Source organism: Pseudorca crassidens, chromosome 19 (genome assembly GCF_039906515.1).
Source record: "Pseudorca crassidens isolate mPseCra1 chromosome 19, mPseCra1.hap1, whole genome shotgun sequence".
Lineage (NCBI taxonomy): Eukaryota > Metazoa > Chordata > Mammalia > Artiodactyla > Delphinidae > Pseudorca > Pseudorca crassidens.
This window is the reverse complement of record NC_090314.1, coordinates 32,949,898-32,960,731: the sequence shown is the minus strand read 5'-3', so window position 1 is coordinate 32,960,731 and position 10,834 is coordinate 32,949,898. Positions and strand designations below refer to the sequence as shown.

Here is a 10,834-nt window from a genome sequence, read left to right as displayed (position 1 = left end):
ATCTCTCTGGGCCTCACGTTCCTCATCTGCCACATGGGACAGTTGGATGAGATCTCTAAAGCTTCCCTTCCCCTCTGATAGCCTTCATGTGTACGGAAATATCGTTGTCTTTTATGACTCCTAGTTGAGGCAGAGCCCTTAAATTAGTTTAGATTTGGAAACGTAACAAAAGAATATACTTTTAAAAAGTGAGGATTCCCCCTCCCCATTCCCATTATAGAACATTTGGGAAATACAGAAAAATATAAAGGAAGAAAAAGAATCATCCATCTCTCACCTCAAAGACACTCTATGTTTGAACATTTTGGCCTATTTTCTTCCATTATTTTCTATGGAAACAATGGATAACCTTTTTGTACACATAATTTTGATCATATGGTAGATATATTCTCTATCTAGCTCATTTTTCATTTAACATAACAAAATATCCTTTACATGTTTTTATAAATTTATATTTAATGGTTGCATAATATTCCATTCTATGAATACAGTTCACAGTTTATGTAACCTTAACTCCGTTGTTGGCTATTTAAGTTGTTTCTAAAATATTAGAAGCAACTGGACCGCCTGCCCCCGATGTCAGAACACAGAGGTCATCCAGGATCCCCTTCACTGCGCTCCTGTTTGCACCTTCTGTTTCCTAGGTCCTGTGATTTCCCCTTTCTTGGTGAATTCTCTAGTTTTTGTGGAGCACATCCTTCAGTAGCTTTTAGAGCAAGGGTACAGGGGAAGCATATATATATATATTTTTACATCTTTATTAGAGTATAATTGCTTTACAATGGTGTGTTAGTTTCTGCTTTGTAACAAAGTGAATCAGTTATACATATGTTCCCATATCTCTTCCCTCTTGTGTCTCCCTCCCTCCCACCCTCCCTATCCCACCCCTCCAGGCGGTCACAAAGCACCGAGCTGATCTCCCTGTGCTATGCAGCTGCTTCCCACTAGCTATCTACCTTACATTTGGTAGTGTATATATGTCCATGCCTCTCTCTCACTTTGTCACAGCTCACCCTTCCCCCTCCCCATATCGTCAAGTCCATTCTCTAGTGGGTCTGTGTTTTTATTCCTGTCTTACCCCTAGGTTCTTCATGACATTTTTTTCCTTAAATTCCATATATATGTGTTAGCATACGGTATTTGTCTTTCTCTTTCTGACTTACTTCACTCTGTATGACAGACTCTAGGTCTATCCACCTCATTACAAATAGCTCAATGTCGTTTCTTTTTATGGCTGAGTAATATTCCATTGTATATATTTGCCACATCTTCTTTATCCATTCATCCGATGATGGACACTTAGGTTGTTTCCATCTCCGGGATATTGTAAATAGAGCTGCAATGAACATTGTGGTACATGACTCTTATTGAATTATGGTTTTCTCAGGGTATATGCCCAGTAGTGGGATTGCTGGGTCATATGGTAGTTCTATTTGTAGTTTTTTAAGGAACCTCCATACTGTTCTCCATAGTGGCTGTACCAATTCACATTCCCACCAGCAGTGCAAGAGTGTTTCCTTTTCTCCACACCCTCTCCAGCATTTATTGTTTCTAGATTTTTTGATGATGGCCATTCTGACCGGTGTGAGATGATATCTCATTGTAGTTTTGATTTGCATTTCTCTAATGATTAATGATGTTGAGCATTCTTTCATGTGTTTGTTGGCAGTCTGTATATCTTCTTTGGAGAAATGTCTATTTAGGTCTTCTGCCCATTTTTGGATTGGGTTGTTTGTTTTTTTGTTATTGAGCTGCATGAGCTGCTTATAAATTTTGGAGAATAATCCTTTGTCAGTTGCTTCATTTGCAAATATTTTCTCCCATTCTGAGGGTTGTCTTTTGGTCTTGTTTATGGTTTCCTTTGCTGTGCAAAAGCTTTGAATTTTCATTAGGTCCCATTTGTTTATTTTTGTTTTTATTTCCATTTCTCTAGGAGGTGGGTCAAAAAGGATCTTGCTGTGATTTATGTCATGTAGTGTTCTGCCTATGTTTTCCTCTAAGAGTTTGATAGTTTCTGGCCTTACATTTAGGTCTTTAATCCATTTTGAGCTTTTTTTTGAGTCCTTGCATGGTGTCTACAAATGTCTCTGTTCCACCCTCCATACCTGATTATTTATCTGCATGTAGAATTCCAAGTTGGAGATAATTTTCCTTCACACCATTAAAGACAGTTCTCCATTTCTGCTTGCTTTTAGTGTTGCTGTAGAGATGTCTGACGTTACTCTTATTCCTGATCCCAAGAATGCAAGTTGTTTTTGCTTTCCTGAAACTTGTAGAATCTTTGCTTTTTCTCCAGTGTTCTGAAATTTCACAAAGATGTGCCTTGGTGTGAGTCTATTTTCATGTATTTTGCCAGGTTTTCTGGACTCTTTCAGTCTAGAAGCTCATGTCCTTCAGTTCTGGAATTACTTTGTTGATTTCCTCCTCTCTATTTTCTGTGTTCTTTTTGAAACTTCTGTTATCTGGATGTTGGACCTCCTAGACCGTTCTCTCTCTTTTTATTTTTATTTAATTAATTTATTTGTTTAACATTTTTATTGGAGTATAATTACTTTACAATATTGTGTTAGTTTCTGCTGTATAACAAAGTGAATCAGCTATATGCATACATATATCCCCATACCCCCTCCCTCTTCTCTCTCTTTTTAAAATAGACTTTATTTTTTAGAGCAGTTTTAGATTCACAGCAAAATGGAGCAGAAAGTACAGAAAAATTATCCACATCCTGAACCAGAGTGGCGTGTTTGCTACAATCCATAAACCTACATTGACACAGCATCATCACCCAAAGTCCATAGTTTGCATTAGAGTTCACTCTTGGTGGTGTACATTCTGTGGGTTTGGACAAATGTATAATGACATGTATCCACTATTATAGTGTCACACAGGTTATTACAGTGCCCACAAATCATCTGGGTTCTGCTTATTCCTTTCTCCCCAGACCCTCACCCCTGGTAACCACTGATCCTTTTACTGTCTCCATAGGTTTACCTTTTCTAGAATGTCATATCATTGGACTCATACTGTGTGTAGCCTTTTCAGATTGGCTTCTTTCACTTAGGAACGTGCATTTAAGTTTCCTCCATGTCTTTTCATGGTTTGATAGCTCATTTCTTTTCAGTGCTGAATAATATTCCATCGTCTGGATGGACCACAGTTTATTTATCCATTTACCTCTGAAGGACATCTTGGTAGCTTCCAAGTTTTGGCAATTATGAGTAAAGCTCCTAGACACATCTGTGTACAGGTTTTTGTGTGGACATAAGTTTACAAATCCTTTGGATAAATGTCCTCTGTGTAAACATTTTTTTCTCAGTTTTTTTTAATCTCTCATTTTTGCTCTAATATTCTAAAAGATTTTCATAGCTTTATTTTTGAATCTTTTTATTGAGTTTTTAATTTCTAAGAACTTTTTTGTTGATTTGTTTTCTGAGTCTTACTTTTTTTACAGCATCCTATTCATGCTTCATGGGAGAAAAATTTTTCTCTCATCTCTCGGAGGATACTGTTAGATATTTTCTTCCTTCCTCTCCTTGCCTGATCTGTGATTGCCTCAAGTTGCTTTTTCCTATAGTTTCTTTTGTCTTCATCTTCCGTGTCAGAGGCTTTCTCAGATGTCCGATGATCCTCCCGGTGACTCTTAGGCACCTTAAGATTTGAGAACCGCTGCTAGAGTATCTCTTAATCCCTCAAGCTTGTCATCCCAACTGAAATCCCACAGAGAAAAACAACACATATTTCAGTATTTTTTTCTCCAGAAGAATTGGAGCTTTTCTCTTCCAGTTACAGCCTTAGCCATTTTCCTCAATGAAATATAACAGTAGCCTTAGAGGTGGTTTCACGAGTTATTCAGTCCATGCTCCATCCCTCATGTGTTTATTTGTACCATCTTACATTCCTACACCTTTGCCAGTGCCGTGGTCATTCCTGTTTAGGCTGGAGAGAAGCCTGGCAATAGCTGTCAGGGACCTGGTGAGACCTTGGCCATCCTTACCTGCTGGGCAGATGTAAGTTGAGGCCAACGTCCTGGCCCAGAGCAGAAATTATAGCCTGCTCGGGGAAGCATGCAGCAGGCCAGAAAGGGCCCTGTCCAAGGCTAAACCGTCTTACCATTGTATTGCTGCTCCAGAGAGGAAGGTGTGTGTTTGTATAGCAGGACTGAGGACACGTGAAAGGAAACTCAGGGCGTGGGGTGTAGAGACAGAGCAGGGGAAAGCAACTCACACTTAAAAGGGGCCATATTTTATTTTCTAATAAAGATGTATTTTTATTTCAACAGTATATAAAATTATCTTAAGATGTGTTTGGTTAATCTCGATATCATTTGGTCATTAAACATTTTTTTACAGGCTTTCTATCATGTGTCTGAGAATGGGGAGGGTGTGCAAATATAAAGAGTGATTTCACAGAGAAGGAGGAATAATAAAACAGTAATAGTTTCCAGGTATTAGTTACTATATCTGTCAAGTACTTTACATACACTTTCTCTTTTAAGTCTCAAAACACCTTAAGATATAAGTTTTATTATAATAATTATTATTTTTTAATAGTGAGTAAACAGTGACTTGGATAGTAAAGAAATGTGCCCAATGTCACACAGCTTCAGTGTGGCACAGATAATAAGTTTCAGAGCCAGGATTCAAGCCCAGCTCTATTGATAACTCTGCAGCCCACAATCTGGACCATTATATCACTCAGCCCACACAGCAGATATTCATTCACTTTTGAATGAAGTATCTGGCAGGACCCTATTATTAACTTAGACCCCAAAGCACCCAGATTTGGACACGCTGACCATCCCATTATACCCCCGTATCAGTTATCTGTTGTCAGAGTAGTGCTGTGTAACAAAGTGCTCCTAGCTCAGTGGCTTGAAATAATCATTTACTCTTAAGGGTCTGCAGGTTAATGGGAGGCTCTGCTACAGGTGGTGGTAGCTGGAGGTCAGCTGAGTGAGGCTGGACTGGGCTGGGTGGGTCTGCTGGAGGCTGTACATCTGTGCAGACACTTTTCATGGGAGTTAATTCTGAGACCTAGCTTGAAGGATGGCAGCTGTCTGGGGGAAGCTCTTTTTGTAGCAATGGCTGCAAAATGCAAGAGGGTACCCCTAACTCTGCAAACACATTTCCTGCCTCTGTTTGTGTCATGTCTGCTACCATCCCGTTGTCCAGAGCAAGTCACGTGGTTGGGCCCAAAGTTAAGGGGCAGGACTGCAAAGTCATATGGTGAAGAGCATAGAGGTGCACTGGTGATGGTGAAGAACTGGTGCTAATAATTCGATCTGCCTAACCCAAACCTAACATCTGCCCACACAGTGTGCCTATAAATTAATGTGTGGGTAGGTACACATGAGATTTATGGAGGTACTATTATGAATAGTATACAACAATTATATGTACATGGTAAAAATGTAGAGTTTATAGTCTAGTGGGAAAGGGAGCCAAAAAAACTAATAATAAAAAAGAAAACAACTGCAAAAAGGAATGTTAGAATTTATTTTATTGGCTCTGGGCCTAAAGAATGTGGACACGTTATAATTCTCTTGAGACAGATTCAGCAGCTTTCTATAGGGAAAAAGAAAAAAAGATGTTCCCTTGTTTCTGAAGTTTCTTTAGCTCACAGAATTTGAAATCACTGTCTTATCCTATTGAAAGAGTATGCAGTGTGATGGTGTTGAGAACTTGATGGTGTCGGCTTTATCACTGATCTTTAAACATTTAAGGATTTCTTTTTAAAAGAGATGGGAAACCCACATGAATGAAAATATCAGTTATGTCAGGGTGCTGTGATATGGGTGGTAGCACTCTTCCTTTATATATTCTTAAATGTTGTCAAATTGGTAATGTAGCTTTCCCATGTCTCAGTATCTGATGGGGACCTTCAGATCAATTAAAATCCTAGGAAAATAGTCTGAGTCACTGCAGTGCCACCCCTCTCCACCTCCAGTGGATTCCCTGGTATTCTTGGCAACTTCTGGAATGGTGAATGTTGGTGGCCTGAAGTGTCTTTCCCCTGACCTTTGTTGTCCCAGGTTCTTCTCTCTACTCTGCCACCTTGTGGATTTTTTGGGAATTGTGTCTTCTACTGTGAGCCCTGTTGACTCACCTAATTGATCTGGCTGACACTTTCCCTAGAAAGGAGCATAGGCAGGTAGAAGAGAATTCTCCCCACCAGAGTGACACTCACAATCAGGTTACCTTGCTCTTTCAGTTTTTCTATAGTTCCCCCTTTTGAGATGATATCTCCAGAGCCCACCTGAAAGGCATTTGAATGACCCTGCGAGTATCACACCTGAGGGGCCCTCTCCACCTGAGACCTTGAACCAACATCCCAGGGTGGGATACAGGCTTTCTCCAGTCTCACTTCTCCTGTCCACCCAAGTTTCCCTTTTCTTTCTCTCTCTCTCTCTCTTTTTTTTTTTAAATTAGAAAAGTAACACGGGACTTCCTTGGTGGTGCAGTGGTTAAGAATCCGCCTGCCAATGCAGGGGACACGGATTCAATCCCTGGTCTGGGAAGATCCTACATGCCACGGAGCAACTAAGCCCGTGTGCCACACCTACTGAGCCTGTGCTCTAAGGGTCCGCGAGCCATAACTACTGAAGTCCCCGCGGCTAGAGCCTGTGCTCCACAACAAGAGAAGCCACCACAATGAGAAGCCCGCGCACCGCAACTAAGAGTAGCCCCAGCTCACCACAACTAGAGAAAGCCTGCACGCAGCAACGAACACCCAACACAGCCGAAAACAAACAAACAAATAAATAAATGGAGAATATTAGAAACAATATTAAAAAAAAAGTAACATAAGCTTACCTAGAGCTTACGGTCCAGTGGAGGAGACAGATTTTAAAAAGTAAACAAAGACAACATTTACCCATTACGGGGAGTGCTGTGAGGTAGAGAGTCATGGTGGTTGTGGGGTGGCAGGGAACCTTCATTAAGTATGCTGGTAAAGACAGGCTTGCTTGAGCAAGAGAAAGTACAAATTGAAACCTGAAGACTGAGAAGAGTCCAGTCATTAAAAGAGGGAGGAAGAGCATGTGCAAAGATCCTGGGTGGGAAAGAGCTTGTTAAATTGAAAGTAACGAAGCGCAGCTGGATTGGCATGAGCTGGAGGGGTGCGATTGGAGTGGGGTTGGAAAAAACCACAGTCCCAGGTAACACAGCGTCCTGTAGTGCACGGTAGGGTTTCTGATTCTATTCTGAACCCAGTGGGAAGATAAAGAAAGACTCGTAAGCAGGGAAGTGATGAGGTCCAATTTATATTTTGTATTTCTGTTTTAAGAAGACCATCATTACTGCTGCATGGAGAATGGATTGAAGCAAACAGGGAGGGAAGCTGGGAGACCAGTTGGGAGCCTGGTGCAGGAGGCTGGGTGAGAAGTAGCAGTAGCCTAGACTCTGGTAGTGGCATGAGAGATGGAAGAATCTGGACCTACACTGTTCAGTGTGGTAGCCACTAGCCACATGTGGTTACTGAGCACTTGAAATGTGCAAGTATAAAATACACACCAGGTTTTAAAGACGTGGTACAAAAAAAAAGAATGTAAAATATCTGATTAGTACTTTATCTTGATTACATGTTGAAGCAATATTTTGCGTATTTCATGTTAAATAAAATATAATTTAAAAAATTTTACCTTTTTTTTACTATTAAAAAATGTGGCTACTAGAAAAATTTAACTTATGTGGCTTGCATCCATAACTTACATTATGATTTTATTGGACAGTGCTGATATAGACAGCAGTTACCAAATTAAAAAATACTTTTGTACTGAATTTACATTGGATACATTAGAAATTTCTAGCTAGGTATAAATTTTTTTTCTGGTGCATAGAAGATGTTTATTTGATATAACAAAACAGTGCAGTTAGTGTTTGTTCCAACCACAAAGAACAAGAGGAATAAAAAACTTGACAATGCACATAAAAAACCAAGATGCTTCATGTGACAAATGTATATTGCTAAAATAGTGCTCCTAAAATTTCGCAGTTATTGAAAACTGTATGAGAACAGAAGGACGTTAATAGCAACAGAATACGTAAAACCAAACATCTAATTTTGAGCAAATTAACATATGAGACAACTTTGCTAACAATGCATGATTTCTTTTCCTTGATAACAGTCGGTTCAGACTATTTTTATACCAGCAGAATGGGCAGAACATTTAAGTTTAATATCAGTTACACAACATTAGCATAAACTTGGGCAACTACCGATAGGGGGTTGTTTTCTTTTGAGCTGGCAAAGTAACTACAGAAACATCAGATCATTTCTCTGAACTGAGAATTTTATCCCAATAAATGCCACATACCTTCCACACATATTTTTATAATATATTTAATAATTTATGTAATATATATTGGTGATTTGAATTTAAAAAGACTTCAGCTTATTGAGATTTTATTATCTTTATAAAAATAAACTTAAGTGTGGAGTAAGGCTGCTTACAGTATTACTGACTTATTGCACAAGGCCCTTTTGGGGTATAATGGGAAGAGCTCCAGGCTTTAAAAACAGAAGAATTTGGCTCGACTTCAGCAAAATGTATGAACTTGGACATCATTTCACCTGTCTGAACCCCAATTCCTTACTTGTAAAATGAAGATGAGCCATGCATCTCATCCCTTATCCCTCATCCTTAATCACCCACGTGGTAGGTACTGTTATTTCCTTTGTACAGGAGAGGAAACTGAAGTTCAGAAAGGATAAGTGATTGACCGAAGTTTATGTTGCTAGAAAGAGGGGAAGCCTGGGCATGAACCCTGGTCTATCTGGCTTCAAGGTCAGCTGAAAAAAAATTTTTCCCCTCATTAGGCTCCTTGATAATTTCCCTGCTAATTTCTGAAATTACTGGGGAGGTCAAAATGGATTGGTGAATGGGTTTTGGAAAAATGTCATAAAATATGTAAATGTGAGAGGTGATTAATTCTCAATGAAACAGTAGGAGCATGAACTGAAGCTACAGATAAACACAAACTACTCCATGATGTATATATAGACATATCTATTTAAATGAAATGGTTGTCATGTGTTGCTTTGTCAAATTCAAGCTCCAAAAGTTTGATGACAGAAGGATAATTTCCTTCCTCAGGATGAAAATTTATAGGAATTCAGAGGAAAATATTTTCGTGATCATACTGAAAATTTAGCGTCAGATGCGTTTAGCGTCATGCTGTGAGTGCTGTTAGTCAGAGCATAAACAGCCTTTGGGCCGGATGTGGCTCTCTTCAAGTAGGCTGGCTCTTTGACCGGGGGGATTCATTCTGCAACAGGCGGAGAGAGGGATCAAGGCAGGATGAAGAGGTTATTTGTGCTCGTGCTGTCTCTCACCTTACTGATTTTCTTCTCAGGTGAGCATTAACTCCCGAAACCTATTTCTGTGCTGACAAGATAAACTGAAATAAGTCTATCTTATATTTTTAAAATATGTTTTCAAAATTTCAAGTAATATGTAATGTATAATAATTCAGTGCTTCTTTTTTTTTCTTCCTAAGAGCAGGCTCCCGGAATTGGTATAATTAGGGATAAATTATATTTTTAATCTTTAAACATATTGAACACTAATTCTCAAAAATGCTGATAAATCTTCAAGGATACTGTCTTTTAGAGTTTATCTGAGATCATCAGAATTTGATATACTTTCGTTTTTCCTTTTTTTTTTTTTTTGGCTACGCCGCGTGGCTTGTGGGATTTTAGTTCCCTGACCAGGGATTGAACTCAGGCCCACTGCAGTGAAAGCAGGAGTCCTAATCACTGGACCGCCAGAGAATTCCCTTGATATACTTTTATTATAATAGTATCTTTTAGAATTTGTGTGTGATTATCAAAACTTAACTTACTTTAGTTATAATATTTTCTTTGAGGGATCGTGGGTGCTTATCAAGTTTAATATAATCTTATTGTCATGGGGGAATTTTCTAATAACAACTTAAACTTGATTTAGTGTATTGAGGATTTAAAAGAATCCCACCAAAGCAACCCTGAGGGACAATAAACACACTGACCAGTGAACTGAAGAAAATATGTTTAAAGAAACGTGTTCATTAAATTAACAGCCACTTTTAGAGGAATGAGCCATGGCGGCAGCAGGTAAATATGCTTTTATTCTGAGTTAACCATGTTAGAAACAATTAAAAATTCCCCTCTGAGCCCTCTGGAACGCCTCGTCCTTGGGACAGGTCCCTTTGAAAGAACTTTTGTGCGTTGACCCAAATTGGACTTGCAAATGCTTCGCCTTGGATGGTGAGACGGAGCATGGATGCGTGTGTCTGAGAGTCCCTAAGGTCCCTTCCTGACTTTTTCAGGGGCCTCCCCGATTCTGACGGAAAAGGAGGCCAAACAGGTCCTGAGATCCCGGCGCCAGGACAGGCCGAGCAAACCCGGGTTCCCTGATGAGCCCATGAGGGTGAGTTCCGGGCTCTGGCTCTTTGAAGGGAGAGGGAGATCATTTGAATGCTTGTTCATTATGAACCCAAATGAGGTGCTGGTTCCAGCCCAGCATGGGTGCTAGATGGAGGTTCTGTGGAGTCCCAGGTGTAAGGTGATCTCACCTTCTTATTCACGCCTTTTCTTCTCCGGAGGTGCCAGCTCTGCTCCCCTACTGTTCGAACAGTATTTAAAGTGGAAACAGTGGGGCCGATGGTGGGAGTCCAGAATCCCGCGTGGGCGGCTGGGTGGCTCCCCTGAATGGGATGCTAGGGAGCTGTGCCCTGAGGCTGGTGCCAACCCCATCTTCTCCCTCTTCCCTTGGGTGCCGGGCAAGCTGGACCAGCATCCCCGGCTAGTGATGCTCTGTCTGGGTAGGCAGAATCTCTGCCCCTGCTGCCACCAG

General features: G+C 40.1%; 1 protein-coding gene across 4 annotated transcripts in view; it reads left to right on the top strand.

The window, feature by feature from the left end:
• Window positions 1–10,834, top strand: part of C19H17orf67 (chromosome 19 C17orf67 homolog) — a 34,772-nt gene that overhangs the window by 1,131 nt on the left and 22,807 nt on the right. Inside the window, exons 2-4 of one of the 4 annotated variants that reach the window (XM_067716288.1) lie at window positions 6,429–6,852; window positions 7,285–9,353; window positions 10,308–10,408. In XM_067716288.1, the coding sequence (XP_067572389.1) occupies window positions 9,299–9,353; window positions 10,308–10,408 (156 nt within the window). In that variant the 5' untranslated portion in view covers window positions 6,429–6,852; window positions 7,285–9,298. The other 3 variants (XM_067716287.1, XM_067716286.1, XM_067716289.1) reach the window with 3 other exon arrangements.